Here is a 17,497-nt window from a genome sequence, read left to right as displayed (position 1 = left end):
ATGAAGAAATTAAAGCTATCTATAGTCATATGAAAAAATGTTCTAAATCACTATTGATTAGAGAAATGCAGATCAAAACAACTCTGAGGTACCACATCACACCTATCAGATTGGCCAACATGACAAACAGGAAAATGAAAAATGTTGGAGAAGATGTGGGAAAATTGGAACACTAAAGCATTGTTGGCGGAGTTGTGAAATGATCCAACCATTTTGGAGAGCAATTTGGAACTATGACCAAAGGGCTATAAAAATGTGCATACCCTTTGACTCAGCAATAGCACTTCTAGGGGTGTAACCCAAGGAGATCATAAAAATGGGAAAAGGACTCATATGTACAAAAATATTTGGAGCAGCTCTTTTTGTGATGGCAAAGAATTGGAAATTGAGGGGATGTCCATCAATTGGGGAATGGCTGAACAAGTTGTGGTATATGAATGTAATGGAATACTGTTATGTTATAAGAAATGATGATCAGGTGGACTTCAGAAAAACCTGGAAAGACTTGTGTGGATTGATGCTGAGTGAAGTGAGCAGAACCAGGATAACATTATACATAGTAACAGTCACATTGTGTAACTTTGATAGACTTAGCTCTTCTTAGCAATGCAAGGATCTAAGACATATCCAAAAGTCTCATGATGGAAAATACTATCCACATCCAAAGAAAGAACTATGAGTCTAAATGAAGATGGAAGCACACTATTTGCTCTTTTTTTTTCTTCTGTTTTGTTTTGTTTCTTCTTTCTTGTGTTTCTTCTTATTGGTTCTAATTCTTCTTTACAACATGACTAATGTGAAAATATGTTTAATAGGAATGTATATGTAGAGCCTATATCAGATTACACATCATCTTGGGGAGGGAGGTTAGGAGGGAGGGAAAGAAAATTTAAAACTCAAAACCTTATGGAAGTGAATATTTAAAACTAAAACTAAATAAATAATTTAAAAAAAATAAAAGAAGAAAAAGAAAAAAACTATCTCCAAGATATAACCCAGACAGCTAAACTTTTATTCCTGGAAAAAATTCTAGACTACAGTATTAATGAGCTGCTAGTGAATATCTAGAAAAGGCATTGTTTATCACAAAGCAGCTTCATAAAAAACAATAAATCATGCTAAACAGACCAAATCTCCTTCAGTGATGATGATGATGATGATAGCTGCCACTTATGAAGTGCTTTAAAGTTTACATAGCATTTTATATATGTTTTCTTATTTGGTCCTCACAACAATTTTATGAGGTAGGTAACATTGTTATCTCCATGTTTTACAGATGAGGAAATTGAGGCTAAGAAATGGTAGGTGAACATGCACAAAAATATTTGGAGCAGCTCTTTTTTTTGTTGGCAAAAAATTGGAACTTACAGGGATGCCCATCGATTGGGGAATGGCTGAACAATTTGTGGTTTATGAATGTAATTGAATACTATTGTTCTATAAGAAATGATGAGCAGGCAGATTTCAGAAAAGCCTGGAAAGACTTTCATGAACTGAGACAGAGTAAAGTGAGCAGAACCAGGAGAATATTGTACACAGTAATAACAGCATTGAATGATGATCAGTGAAGATAGACTTAGCTCTTCTCAGCAATACAATGATCCAAGACAATTCCAAAAGACTTGTGATGGAAAATACTATCCACATCCAGAGAAAGAACTGATGGAGTCTGAATGCAGATCGAAGCATGCTATTTTCATTTTTTTGCTTTTTTTTTCTTTCTCATGCTTTTTTTCCCCCTTTTGTTCTTATTCTTCTTTCACAACATGACTACTGTGGAAATGTGTTTGACATGATTGTATGTGTATAACCTATTTCATATTGCTTATGAAATTATTGTTATCTTGGGGAGATAGGAGGGTAGACAAGGAGGGAAAAAAATTTAGAACTCAAAATCCTACAAAAATGAATATTGAAAACTATCTTTACATGTAATTGAAAAAATAAAATACTATTCAGTGAAAAAAGAAAGGTTAGGTTGAGTTGTCTAGGGGTAAACAGCTAAACTGTGTAAGGCAATATTTGAACTCAGAGCTTCCTGACTCCAAGGTCAGTATTTTATCCACTGCACAACCTAGCTATCTCTGCTAGACTGGTAAACCAGACATATATTATAGGCATAATTCAATAAAGTCTTTTATGTTTTCTGTGCTGAAAAGATGAAGAGAGTATAGACAATAATAGACCTTGATAATAATATGATTACTTAGATTCAGAACTAGTCAAATGTACAATTGAATGGCTGGATCCAGTGGCTCATTATCGAGCTGGAAGGAAGCTTATTATGATGTGTTTTGTTTGACATTTTTATCAGTGATGACAACAATGACAAAAAACAAAATCCTAGCCATCATAGTTTCCATACTGATGAACTCAAGATATCTCAGCAGGGTAGAAAGTTGGTTTAAACCTAATGAAATGAGATTTAATACTAATAAAGTCATACATTGGTTAAAAAATATTCAAGTTTTAAGAAAAAAAGAAACTTCAAAATTTTAAGAAAAAATTTAAGAATAAATAGCTGTCTAGATGCTCATTTGAAAAAGTGTCATGCTTTTTAATAGATTACAACTTCAATGAATCAACAATGTCACTTAGTAGCCCCCAAAATGAACATAGTCCTGGGCTATATTAAAGAGAGGTATAATGTACAGAAAGATAGAAATAAAATAATAGTCCTATTGTACTGTTCTCTTCAGACCACAGCTAGAATAATGTGTCTATTTATGAACACCACATTTTAGCAACATTGTTAAACTAGAGAGTATTTAGAAAAGTGCATCTAAGATGTCAAAGGCTCTTGATATCATATCAATTTAAGGAAATAGATATATTTAGCCTAGAGAAGGGAAAACTTATGGGAAGACATTATAACTGTCTTCAAGTAATTGAAGAGTTGCCATTTGGAGAAGTTAGAATTGATCTTTTTGATACCAAGGTATAGAACTATATTTCTGAGGCCCCTTCCATCTCAAATTCTATGGTTTTATGACCCTAAGTTGCATTGAGACAGATATTGGCTTAATGTAAGGAAATACTGGGGGCTATGCAAAAGTCAAATGGACTTGCTCAAGAGATAGTGATTTTTAGACCATTTGCTATAGAAAGAGTTTACTCTTATCTGATTTGCTTAGAGATCTCTTCTAATTGAGTCTGTAATTAAATGAAATAAGTGAGCAGAGAGCCAAATATGTTCAGTGTGTCATCCAGGTGTGATTTGCCAGGTATGTTTTCAGTTTTGTTCATGGTAATATATATTCATGAAGCATCTCATTGTATGGCTAAGACTCCTGTTGGATACTTTCTAGAAACAGGAAAACAATTTTTTCCCAGTCTGACTGCATTTTGTTCACTGATTTTGACCAACTGATAAAGTGCATATGCAAAATGATAGATGAGTTAGAGACCAAAATCATGGTTGGTACTACTATCTATTTCAAAGCATGCTTCATCTTTTACAAGGTAGATGGAGCCAGCACTACAGTACTATGATATTTCACATCTTGCCATCTTCCTTGTCTACTCAGGTCACTTTCCAAGCCCACCTATCCTTTCTACCTTTAGCTCTGGGAATAGTAATCAGACTAATACTATTATTATTGTTGTTAAAGGGCAAGACAATCAATTACCCCATGATTCCACTCACATTTTTTATGATTCCTTAAACCCAAACTCCTTTCTTTAGCCATCTACTATACATACACACACACACACACACACACACACACACACATGTATGTGTGCATATATGTACATATGTATATATATGTGGATATGTGTACATCTGTATATGTATATATATGTATATATATATACATATACACATATATGTGTGTGTGTGTTTATTCTACTATTTTATTGAAGCTTCTTGAGAATATGGACTGTCTCTTTTTTTATTTGTATCCTGAGTGCATAACATAGTGTCAGGCATATAAAAGGCATTATAATGTCTGTTTATGTGATTTTTTAATCCATCTATTTTTTTTCCATCTATTCATTCATATCCCTGGCAAACTGAAAATGTGCTAGATTCAGAGTAGGAAAGTAAGAGTTCAATTTTTGGTTCTATTTATTACTGCCTATGAGACTATAATCACAATTTCTCTGGCTTCAGTATTCTTATATGAAAATATGGGACTTGGATTAAATTATTACTTATGTCCCTTTCAGTCCTAAATCTATTATCCTTTGCTCTCTACAGGCAGAAGTTGATAATTCCTGAGGAACTAAGGCTACTTGTGGTTGCTGTGGAAAAGAGGGGTGGAGAGAGAAAATAAATCTGAGCTCAAAATGAGGTTGAACTCTCTTGAAGAATCATCAATCAACCTAGCAACAAAACCACTTCAGCTATATGTTAAGCAGCTCCTGACATACCCCCAGATCTCTCAGTTCCCTTAACACTTTCTAGCACAGGGTTTAGTACAATCAGCTTTACTGGTTTTGGTCTCATATATGAGCAGCTTAAAGAAAAGATGAGGGACAGGATTCCACTCTGTGCATATATGCCCTGCACATATATGCTCTTGACATCTCTGAAATCAATGATTCTGTTATCTATGTAAAAAAAAGATGCTCATTAATATACATCAATATAGAATCTTGACTTTACAAAAAGGAAGCCAGCCAGTCTAACTCAGCTTTCACGTTATCTTTTGTTGGATCATCACAAAGGCCTTTGTCCCTAAGTATGAGATTAGGGATTCATCTGGTTTTTCTTCATTAAAATGTTTGCAAACATCTGTTGGAAGACCTTCCCAAACCCCTTTGTCCTGGGCCTTTTCCTCTTCTCTCTATATTACCCTTTAGTGATTTCATTAGTTTGAGGCTTCAGTTATCAAAATTATCTCTGGACAAATGCCTCTCAAATCTAAATATCTATCTATCTCTAAATATCTATCTCTCTTCTAACCTCCTACTCCGTATCACCAACAGCCTGTCATGGTTCTCTTTGAGAATGAAGAACAAACCACACACATAAAAACACAACAACAGCCTGTCAGACATCTACAAAAGGAAAGTCCACAGGTGTCTAAATCTCAATACGTCTGAAATGGAACTCATTATCTTGCTTCCTAACTCCACCAAATTTCCCCATTTATATTGTGAGCACCACCACCCTTCCATTTATCCTGTTTCACAACATCAGAGTCATCCTTTATTCTTCTCTTTTCTTTAGCCCTTTTATACAATCAGTTACCAAGTCTTTACATTCCTCTTATTTTCTTCTTTCTTGCCACACACAAGGCTATTATGAGATAACATGTACAAACTCTACAAAAAAAAGCCTAAAGCACTATATAAATGCTAGTGATTATTACTATTATTAGTGTTATTGTTGTCTTACTAGCATTTTTTTACCCTAGTTTAGGACCTCATCACCTCTTATGAGTTAGAGTAAAGGAAATGTTTATTTTGTTTGTTTTTGTATCCCTAACGTAATATAAAGCCTATCAAACAGTAGGTACTTAATAAATGCTTGTTGATTGATTGGTTGATATTAATTATTGTAAGAGTCACATAACTAGACACCTGGCTTCTAGTTTCTCCTCTCTACATTTACCAAAATAATCTCCCTAAAGCCTAAGTCTAACCACATTACTCCTTCTCCCAAGATCCTCCATTGGCTCCTAGTTGCCTACACAATAAAAGATAAAAAACCCTTACTTGGCAATTAAAGCTTCACACAGTCTGGTCCCGCCTAACCTTTTCAGCCTCATTACACATTACTCTTTTTAATACACTCCAGTTTCTAGGAAAACTGGTCTACTTGATCCCTGCAGTCAGTTTCTTGAACCAATCCCTTGTACAGGCTATCCCCCATGTCTGGCATCCACTCTATCTCTACCCTGAGCATTTAGCTTCTCTATCTTCCATCAAGGGTTTAGTTTATAGCACTTCAATTGCCATTTCTTATGGGAATCCTCTCCTAATGCCCTTAATTGTCAGTGCTCTCTCCTTTCTCTTCAAATTATACTATATGTACTTGTGTTTGCATCTGGCTTCCCCCACCTCCAGTAGAATGCAAGCTCCCTAGGGGCAACTAGGTGGCATAGTGGATAGAGCACTCCTGGAGTCAGGAGGACCTGAGTTTAAATCTGCCCTCAGACACTTGACACTTAATGGCTGTGTGACTCTGGGCAAGTCTCTTAACCCCAATTGCCTCACAAAAAAAAGGAAAAAAAAAAGCAGAATGCAACCTCCTTGAGGATTGTTTTTCATGATTGCCTTTGCATCCGCAAAGACCAGCACCTATCATGCAATTTGAAATTTTTCCCCCTCCTCGTTTTGGGTACAGGAGAATATCTGCATAAAATTGAGATTGTTCTAACCAGAAGCTGAACTGAACAAATCCATCAAATTCCTGCCTGTAATATTTTGGTTTTTTATTATTATTATTGATGAGCTTGTGGATTTCATGAGCTTCCAACTTTTATGAGGACTGTTCTATATCTTCCAACAATCAAATGGAAGCTCCATCATTTTCATTCATAGGACATTTGGAATCCCACAGCATGTGTTAGTTTCTGTACTAAAGTGAAAATTCTGCCTGAGGGAACTCAGTGCTAAAAGCAATCCTGAGATCATAAGCAAAGAATTCATAATCAGTGAATGCATTTGCATGGATTGATTTGATTAGAGTCTTTAAAGTGTGAGAGGAATATAAATAATCTGACCACACCATTAGGTAAGTTATAAGGGAAATTATGTGGAAAGAATAATGAAAGTTTAATTCCATCTGTGAAGCAAAAGTTGAGCAACACAAGTTGAGACATCTCTAACTTATTTCTCAAAATCTCCTTGTCAGAGGTAATGTAGCAGTGAGTTCTATAAGGAGTTGCTCCCTGAAGAGTGCTTCTCTTGAAACAGGCATGATGTTGGAAGATGTCTAAAGTTAAATTCTATACTTAGTTCATTAGAAACAAACAAGCTTATTGCTTTCAACTTACTAAGATTATGTATCTTCTACCCATTGATTTTCTAAACATAAAATATTTACAACACTGTATGCTTAACATAGCAAAGTTTTATGAATTAGCCCTCTAAAGAATGTATGGGTACCTATTTTTTCTGGGACAGGCCCTGGAAAGGGGTAATGAGTTGGGCCCAAAGTTGAATAGGATCATGAAAGCATGGAGCAGTATGTATTTATGTTAAAATTATGCAGTCCTTTTAATGACACCAAGTTGCTCCCCAGTATAAAAATAAGTCATTCTTGTTGTTGTTGCTGTTTTGTTTTGTTTTGTTTTAACATAAATATTGTTCTGGTTACATGGTCACAAATCTTAGAAAAGGATAATTTCCTTAGGTGAGTTTTTTTTTTTAATTTACTTGAGGCTTAGTTCCTACATCTACAAAATGAGATTAGACTGAATAATCTCTAAAGTCCCTTCCATGTCTAAAACTATGATAATACAAACTCAGTCTCATCCTTAGTTCCAAGACAAAATAGTATGAGATAACTACAAAGCATCATGACGGAATTCCCAACAACATTCACATTTATACACTAGAAAGTACAGTATGTGGTGCTCTTCTAACAAATGATTTTGAATGACCATATAGATATTACAGTCATTTTCTGATTACTGAGACCATTTTTGGAGTCTCACTTTGGAAATCTCATTCAGATCCCACTGCCTATACTTTGAAGTATATTCAGTGGTAGTAAATGGAAGCCTTTGAATGTAGATTTCCTTTTTGAAAAAAGTCAAAATACATTTGGAGTCTGAGTTTATAAAGAATGTGAATGACAATAACCAGGTGAATCCATTTCTTTAGTTAAAAACAAGTATTGACTACAATGTAATATAATTAATTTTCCAGTGTGTCTCATAAACTGGCCCTGAAAGAAATTCTAAAAATAAGGTCCAAAAATGGTTTGAGATCATTAGAACAAGTGAATAGTCTCCAAAGAGACTACTTTGAAAGAAAATATTCCTTTGGATAAATAAATTCTTATATATTCATTTTAAATATTTCACAATCATATCCTTAATTTTAAGTAACATACTATACCTTAAAATACTCATTTTATATAAACTTCAATACTTCTATGATCTGTGATCTCATTTATTGGATATCCTTTGTCTGCCCTACTGCAAATACCTTCCTTATGAGCTTGCCTTCTAGTTACGCTTTGTGTATTTTTGTATCATGGCAAAGGATACTATTTTTGGCTTTCTTTACATCCCTAACACTTAGCTCAGTGTCTGACACATAGTAGATGCTTAATAAATGTTTGTTGACTAAAAGACTTGTTAACCTACTCATGCTCATCTCACATTTTCTATCTGCTGCCAAATCTTATGATTTTTATCTTTATAATATCTCTCATGTATGTCTCCTTTTCACTTACCCAGATACTGGCCTAGCTCAGGCTCTCATTACTTCTTGCTTAGAATTCCATGACAGCCTTTTAATTAATCTACTTACATGAAGTGTCTCCCCATTCCTATCCATGCTCCGCTGGATATTTGCCTAAGACAAAAGTCAGAATACGTCACCCCCTCCCCACTCGATATATTCCAATGGCTCCCTATTATATCTTGTATTAAATATTAAATCCTTTAAAACCCTTCACAACATGGGCCACTCCCACCTTTCCAGTCTTCTTAGTCTTATATCCCTTCTATGAACTCTATACTAACCTACTTACTGTCCTTACACACCACATTAAACCTCCTCAGTCCATGAATTTGCAATGGCTGCCACTATACTTAACAATGTTTTCTTTCCTCACTTCTGCCTGCTGGTTTCCCACTTTCTGAAGGACACCTTTCCTCCCACCTCTACCCTTACCCAAGATCCCATTACTACTATCACCATTACTATTCCTTCTCAATGCTAGGCCAAATTAATACACTGTCCACTTTCCATGCCCAAACCAGGTATATGTACTGACAAATTAATTCCAATTGACTAGCCAAGTAATTGCATGTCATATTGTGATAAATAAACATTTTCATCCATTTAGTTTTTTCTGTATGGGGAATTGAGAGAAGGAATAAGCATTTATTAAGTACCTACTATGTGCCAGGCACCATGTTAAGATCTTTACAAACATTACCTCATTTGATCCTTACAACACCCCATTGAGGTTGGTGCTATCACTATCCTCATTTTACAATTGAGGAATCTGAGGCAGACTAGTCATACAACTTTTAAGGCAATGTGAAGCTAGATTTCTGACCACCGCCTCCCTCAGTCCCTCCTCCCTTCTATTAGCCCTCTCCCTTTTCTTCCCCTTTACCCTTACTGCTTTTTTCCATCCCTTCTATTCCTGCTCCCTTTTCTTTCCCCTTTTCCCTCCTACTGCCTATAGGGCAAGTAAGATTTCTATACCTAACTGATTATGTTATTCCCTTCTTGAGCCAAATCTGATGAGAGTGAGATTCAAATAATGCTCATCTCCTTCCCTTCTTTCCTTCTGCTGTAATAGGTTTTTGTACCTTTTCCTGTAATATAATTTACCCTTGTCTGCCTCCTCCTTTCCTTTTCTCTCAGTACATTTTCTTAGTTAGATCAGATTAATCCACTTACTTGGATCCATTTAACCCATTTGATTAGTTTTTTCTTTATCATTACATCAAAGTCAATTTATACCCACCCCCTTTATGTATACCCCTTTAACATGGTGTAATAACAATACAATTCTCAAGGGTTACAAATGCCATCTTCCCTTGTAGGGATATAAACAGTTTGTCCTTATTAACATGTTGTTTCCTTCTGTCCCATTTACCTTTTTATGTCTCTCTTGAGTCTTGCATGTGAAGATCAAATTTTCTGTTGAGTTCTGTTCTTTTTATCAGGAAGGTTTGGAAGTCCCCTATTTCATTGAATATCCAACTCCTCCCCTGAAAGATCATGCTCATTTTCACTGGGTAGTTGATCCTTGGTTGTAATCCAAGCTCTTTTGCCTTATAGAATATCATATTCCATGCCCTATGGTCTTTTAATGTAGAAGCTATAAGGTCCTGTGTAATCCTGATTGTGGTTCCATGATATTTAAATTGTTTCTTTCTGGCTACTTGCAGTATTTTCTCTTCTACCTGGTAATTTTGGAATTTGGCTACTATATTCCTTGGCATTTTCAATTTGGGATCTCTTTCAGGAGGTGATCGGTGGATTCTTTCTATGGCTATTTTACCTTCTGGTTCTAGGACCTCAGGGCAGTTTTTCTTTATGATTTCCTGAAAGCTACCGTCCAGGCTCTTTTTTTTCATCATGATTTTCAGGTAAACCAATAATTTTTAAATTGTCTCTCCTGGATTGATTTTCCAGGTCAGTTGTTCTACCAATGAGGTATTTTACATTTTCATCTATTTTTTCATTCTTTTGTTTCTCTGACTGATTCTTGCTCTCTCATAGAGTCATTAGCTTCCATTTGCCCAATTCTAATTTTTAACAAATTGTTTTCTTCTATTAGATTTTGTACCTCCTTCCCCATTTGGCCAATTGTATTTTTTAGGGACTTGTTTTCTTCAGTGTACTTTTTTTTCCAGTTGGCCAACTGTATTTTTTTAGGGACTTGTTTTCTTCAATGTACTTTTTTTCCAGTTGGTCAATTGTATTTTTTAAGGACTTGTTTTCTACAGTTAATATTTGTCCTTCCTTTTCCAAGCTATTGACTCTCTCTTGCATACCTCTCATTTCTTTTCCCATTTTTTCTTCTACCTCTCTCATTTGACTTTTAAAATCTTGTTGAGCTCTTCTAAGAAGACTTGTTGGGCTTCAGACCAGTTCATATTCCCTTTTGAGGTTCCAGATATGGGTTTGTTGACAATGTTGTCCTCTTCAGAATTTCTTCCTTTATCTTCACTGTTCCCATAATAAGAATCTATGGTATGTTTCTTTTTGCTCATGGTGTTTGCTTATTTCCTGGCCTTTAAAGAGATTGAGCTCTCCTACTGGAGAGCAAAGGGCACTGACCCAAACTTCTTGTATTGGGAGCCTAGGGCATGATCACTGGCTTTGTGTGCTGGGGCCTCTGATGTCAGCAGTTGGAGGCTGTAGGATTCTGGCAGCTTACCTGTTGTTGGGCTGGAATCAACAACACTGGAACTCTAGGGGTAGGATTGGATAGTGTGGCCCCTGGAGATTTCCTGCTCACCCAGGCCTTTCCTTCCTTTCACTTTCTTCAGCTCCTTTCAGATGGATGTTGCAGGATGTTTATCCACCTGGGGCCCCTTGGAGTGCTGCTTCCCTTAGTTTTGCTGAGGCACCGGGACACCCAGTTGCTGTAGAATGCTGAGGCACCTGGTGGTTTTCCAAGTTGGTTTCCACCTGTTCCCCCACCCTCACTGAGGCACTCGGAGGTCCAGGTGTTAGTGTTTGCCTGTTCCACCACCTGGGTTTCAGGATCATGTGAGCAATAGTTTTCGATAGGCAGCATTGTGGAAAGAGCCCAGGGCTTTGAGTCAGGGTCTTTGTATTCAAATCCTATGTAGCTGTGCCATTTTCTCCCAGTGTGACATAGGACAACTCATTAGTCCTCACTGGGCTTGTTTCCTTACCTATAAAAGGAAAATTTAGACTAGATAACTTCTAAGATCTCTTCCAGCTCTAAATATAAAATCCTGTTGATGCTTTGACCTTAACATCCATAGAGAATTCCTCTACCTTTTGAACTTTGCATGAGACACCATCTATTACCACGGCAAACACTTTTGGCTAGTATAAATTTCTCTATTTAATGCCTTGTTTGACATTAATAGAAAATTACTGAACATAGTTATCTCTCTGGTTGTATTTATCAAGAATCTTAACATACGCATGAGAAAATTTCACTAGAGGAAGAACCTTAAAGCTGATTTTTGCTCCAAATCAAATGTGTTTTTGTAATCAACAAAAAATAAACATAGTAGGATCCTGTATTCTTTGTCTCTTTAAGTCAGCTTTGTAACTGTAAATCACAGTATGCAATAGAGAATAGTTTCCCAAACATTGCCTTCCTAGTTCATTTTCATATTTTCTTCAAGGAAAGTCTAGAAATATGAGTACAGATCCTGATTATAAAGATTTTGCAGAGGTAAGAAAATATGTATGATTTGACAGATATGGGTATCGGTCATTTTTGTTATTTAATATTATCTCTGATTTTTATTATTATTATGCTATCTTTCTTTCTCCGTGTTATTTTGTAAACTTTTCCCTCCATATTTTCAGGATTATGTTACCTCCAGCATGACTTTCTTCACTGTGTACTTCAACTGATCTCGATTATTAGCCGCTGCCCCTACCTCTGTTGTTTTATTTTAATTACTTTCCCTACCACTATTCAGCATTTATTTTTCTTATTCTTCCCCCTGCCACACTAGAAAAAAAATAAAAGCAAAATCTTTGTAACAAATAAGGATACAAAAGCAAAGAAAGTTTTCTTAATACCTCTGAATTTATAATTAATTTATGAAATAATGAAATGGGGGCAAACACACCCAGTTCTTTGAATACTGGCTGGGAAAAGGCATGACTGGTATTGGGAAATGGAGCAACAATCATACTTTAATGAGGCACAGAGGGTGCAAAGACAAGCAATGAAAGGGGTACAAAGGCAGACAGCTTCTGGCGGGTTAGGATGATAAAGGAAAACAAGTAGCATTGGGAAGGGGGAGAGGCACAAATAATCACTCAAGTAACCATGCATTAGAGTTTGGAGCACTAGGCAGTATGGACCTGAAGGAGATGAAAGAGTGCTGGGGATGAGGGGGGAGAAAATTGAGGTCTCATTTTTATAGGGCTTTTTGGAGAAACAGACCAACTTCTATCTGTACCACCTTGGGGTTAGTTCATTAACATACCCAATACAAATCATCTCAAAGTCATTGGTAAAACTTCAATGTTAAAATATCCATGTCTTCCCTAAGTTCCAGAACCTTTTGATGTTCTGCTGGTCTTGAACTTTGAAAGTCTGGAATTTATCTGGAATTTACATATCATATGACCAAAATACTTTGACAGAAGTACCTGAATGGCTTCTGCTTATTCAGAACATATTACCAAGATGTGAATTTTGGCTAATACATGATATAGATTGTAAGATCTTTGGGACAGTTTGTACTTGACTTTCAGGTTCCCCTTTACAACCTTATTTTCTGCTATTGTTCCTTTATATTGACTACATATTAATAAAGTTACTTTCTATACTGACTAGAAAGGGAAGATGGGGAGGGAGCAGTAAGGGGGACCAGAACAAGATAAATTTTAACACAGCCTCTATCCAAAGTTGTGTGTCTGATTTTGCAATTAGTCTATCACCATGCTATAAGGAGGTGGGTAGTATTCTTCATCATCATTCCTCTGGCATTATGATTGACCATTTCCTTGATCAGGGTTATTAATAAAAATCATTCATTTTTATCATGTTATTATCATAAAATGAATTGTTCTACTAATTTTGTTCACTTTCCTCTGACTCAGTTCAGACAAGTCTTCTCAGGTTTCTGTGAAACTGTCTCCTGCATAATATTTTATAGCACAAGAGTATTCCATTCTATTCATTTATCAGAACTTGTTCATCTGTTTGCTAATTGATGAACACTCCTTTAGTTTAAAGTTCTTTTCTATTACAAAAAGAGCTGATATGAACATTTTTCTGTCTATTGGAGTTCTTCCTCTTTCTTTGCTGTCTTTGGAGCCCTTTGCCTGCTTTTCTGACATTTTACCAATGAGGAGGTCGTACTTCTGTTTATAAGTCTCACTGTATGTAGCTAAGATGACCCTCAGAAAGTAGACTCAATCTATTGCTGAACTTTTATTCAAAGTCTTTTCAGTATAGCAGATCCTGACAAAGTTTAAAATCTACTGATATCACATTTGAGAAGCCAGGTCAACTTCATGTGCTAATGAGACATCAGAATAGATTTCTGAGGGATATAAAACAGATATTTATAGCAAAAGGCTGAGTAAAGAACATAATCATGAGCTTTCATAATGAGAATGAACTATGCAACATACTCTATAATAAATTAAAATTATATGATAATTAAATTTGCTGGCCTGAATTAAACTCATTGTTGATGCATGCAATTTAATTTATTCCACCTTATCCAATATGTATTTTTATTGCAGGTGATTATGTAGTCATGACTATTTACTTTGATTTGAGCAGAAGAATGGGCTACTTCACTATTCAGACATATATTCCCTGTATATTAACAGTCGTTTTATCCTGGGTGTCCTTTTGGATTAAAAAAGATGCCACACCAGCAAGAACAGCCTTAGGTAAGATTATAAACAATTTTTTTCATGTCATTTATTTGAATAGGGAAAAAGTATAGAAAATCTTCTTTCCATTGAAGGGAAATAATTTAAAATAAATTAGGTCAATTTCATGGACTCTGTTCCACAATCAGTATTTTTTTTTTAATCTGGGACAATAACTAGTGTTTACTGGATTCATAGTTCCTTTGTATGCTTGGAATGTACAGCACCTCCATTAAGACAGAACATGAATTCATGGATGAAAAATCCAAAAGATTCTTAAAATGAATGCCTTTGGTTTCACTTTTTGATCTAAAATTGATGTGTTTGTGTGGACTGAGGTATGTCACTTAATTTACACTTTAAGTTCCAAATTCTCCATTTGTTCATTTGGGCACATAGGATTAGGTGCAAAGCTTTGATGATTAAAGATCTAATATTGCTAAACTAATTTCTTTTAATAAAGAAAATTATTTGTTTATTGTACTAATGCCAGGAAAGAAATAATGGTCATTATTTTTATGTTTTAACGGAATGTCAAAGATAAAGCATTAATCAGCTTTGGACTATAGAAATGAACTTTACCATCTAACATGAAGCTTTGCTATTCAATTGTAGGATCATATAACATTATACCCTATAAATTAAATTGGATGTTTTTTAACGATGGTAAAAATGACTTTTTCATGGATTTTTATTCTAACAAAACATATGAGAGAAAGAGAATTGTTCCTCTTGAATTTTACCAAAGTACCTTCCCTATGCTTTCTATAAGGAACACAATTTTAATTCATTAATGTGTACTATATGTAGAAAGCTCAATCTAAATTTATGCATTTGATAGAATATTCCTATGTTATGTAACTGAATCTGTTAATAGATTTTTTTTTTCATACATTAAGTTAATGGTAACTGAACACTCATCCAGAGAGCTTTTCTCTCTCAAACTTGGACGGTTTTACTAATAAGCAATAATCATAAGATAAACAATCATGTTGATCCAAAAAGAAAACACACACACACAAACACACATATATACATACACACATATAACTTTGTAAACCTTAAAGTGCTATGTAGATGCTGGTTAGTATTATTATCATTATCATACCATTTTTGCTGTCTATCAATTGTTTTTATAAGTAACAAAGTCATTTCCAATAATTTTCGGTTGAGGTTTAAACAGTTGAGTCATTTAACTATGACCTTCAATAACTGTGCTTGGTGAACTATGATTTTTATGATATCCACAAATATTCTTCAGGACACTGGACAAAGCTGTTAAGCTCCTATAAAAGATGGAAGGAATTTTTCAGAGATGAAAGTTGATGGAAATGATTCACAGAACACCATACTGCCTTGAATCTTCATTTAATATTGTTGATGTTCCCCTAGGTGATGCAGTGGATAGAGTGCTAGATCTGGAGTCAGGAAGACTCATCTTCATGAGTTCAAATCTGGCTTCAGACACCAACTGTGTAACCCTTAGCAAATAACTTAACCCAGTTTGCCTCAGTTTTTCATCTGTAAATATGAGCTAGAGAAGGAAATGGGAAACCACTTCAATATCTCTGCCAAGAAAGCCCCAAATGGGTCATTGGGAGTCAGTCACAACTGAAAAATGATTTAACAACTCAACAAATATCCCAAATCCACAGTGGAACCCAAGACTGGGGACAGTAGTTTTTGGAGTAAAAATACAGTAGAACCAAAGACTGTAGACAGCGGTTTTAGAAACAAATGCAGGGCATGCTGATATACAGTGAAATACAATGTGGATTCATTCATCTTATGCATTTTATATAAACTCCCCAAATCCTTCTATGGATGAGAGAGATGTGATTTTATCTGTGCAGCCCTGTTCCCATGTGGAAATTCATTCCACTCATTCAGATTAGTAACCTCTCTGCAGCTTGTATAGTCTTAGAGAGTCTAGTACTCAGCACAGTGCCTATGTCTACCTTATAGGCATTTAATAAATATGTACTCAACCTTTGTTGAATTGAAGAAGGAATTGCCTAGGGAATGTAGTTGAGGCAAAGAGCTAGCATGTGTTGAGTCAGGTCAGTATGGTGTAGTCAAAAGAACATTGGTTCTATAAGCAGTTAATTTAGGTTCGAATTGCACCTTTGATGCTCATTACTAGTGTGACCTTGGACAAATCTTTAACTTTCCCTGGGCCTCAACTTCCTCATCTGTAAATGAGGGATATGGTCTGGATGTAATCTATAATCTTTTCTAGCTTTAACTCTATAATCCTATAATAGTCTTCTTGACTACAAGACCAGCACTATCTCCACAAATGAATGAATGTATGAATGAATGAAAGAAAAAAATTATTAAATGTTTAATATGTGATGTCATGAGTAAATTAAATAAAGGTAAACTGAGGTACATAATCTGAGCAAAATCAATTTATTAACAGTGGCATACATAATTTAATGGAGTGGGTCAGTCTGGCCACTTCAGTAAGGCCAGAGACCCCAGTGAGAAGGGAGGACCCTCTTTAATGACATGCAGGAAAGGAGGGACTCTGGATAGTTGAAAGTTGGTTGGCATTTAGGTTTGACTAATCATGCCCCTCTCTGACGATTAAGGAATGCTAATTATTTTATGGGACTCATCTGCCTCTTGTAATCTTGGCTAGGAGATCAGTACAACAAGATTTGCTTGTGATCCCCTTGGGGGCGATCAAACCTCCCCTCATTGCACAAGGACAGATGACATGTCTGTGTGTGTGTGTGTGTGTGTGTGTGTGTGTCTGTGTGCATGTGTCTGTGTCTGTATCTGTGTGTGTATGTGTATTGGGGGCAGGAGATCAACTTAAGCTGGTTGGGGCTTACAGAAAACAAGCAGATGTCCCAGAGACTAATTACATGAATGATAAATTATCCTTTCAACCACACTTTTAAAATAACTTCAAGGAAAAACTGCATTCTTAAGCTTAACTCAACAATGGAGAAGTACAGAGTAGGGTCAATTACAGAAAGAATCAATTATTAAATAATACAGAATAATTTTAATTTCCTCAGTGACAAGCACTATGTTAAACACTAGAGATAGAAGAAGAAAAAACACGTAGTCCCTGCTCTCATAACTCACATTTTAATTGGGGAACACAGTATATTCAAGATAATTTAACTTCATGATGGACGGAAGGGCCCAGAAGTCCTAAGGTTGTAGTGGCAGGGTGGATGGCAAAGCCAAGGAGTCATTGAGGTATACTAGGGCCCTCCATCTCATTTGAAGGCTTGTAGTTGAGTAACTCCTAGCTTAGCCAAATGGTATGAATAATCAT

At 35.6% G+C, this 17,497-nt stretch overlaps 1 protein-coding gene across 1 annotated transcript in view; it reads left to right on the top strand.

The window, feature by feature from the left end:
* GABRG3 (gamma-aminobutyric acid type A receptor gamma3 subunit) overlaps window positions 1-17,497 on the top strand; it is an 802,344-nt gene that overhangs the window by 764,671 nt on the left and 20,176 nt on the right. The window contains exon 7 of the mRNA XM_027856641.1: window positions 14,068-14,220. Coding sequence (XP_027712442.1) covers window positions 14,068-14,220 — 153 coding nt within the window. The remainder of the gene's footprint in view (window positions 1-14,067; window positions 14,221-17,497) is intronic.

The sequence above is a fragment of the Vombatus ursinus genome, unplaced genomic scaffold (assembly GCF_900497805.2).
Source record: "Vombatus ursinus unplaced genomic scaffold, bare-nosed wombat genome assembly UNPS02011591.1, whole genome shotgun sequence".
Taxonomy (NCBI): domain Eukaryota; kingdom Metazoa; phylum Chordata; class Mammalia; order Diprotodontia; family Vombatidae; genus Vombatus; species Vombatus ursinus.
The sequence above is the reverse complement of the archived record's forward strand: the minus strand, read 5'-3'. Positions and strand labels throughout refer to the sequence as shown.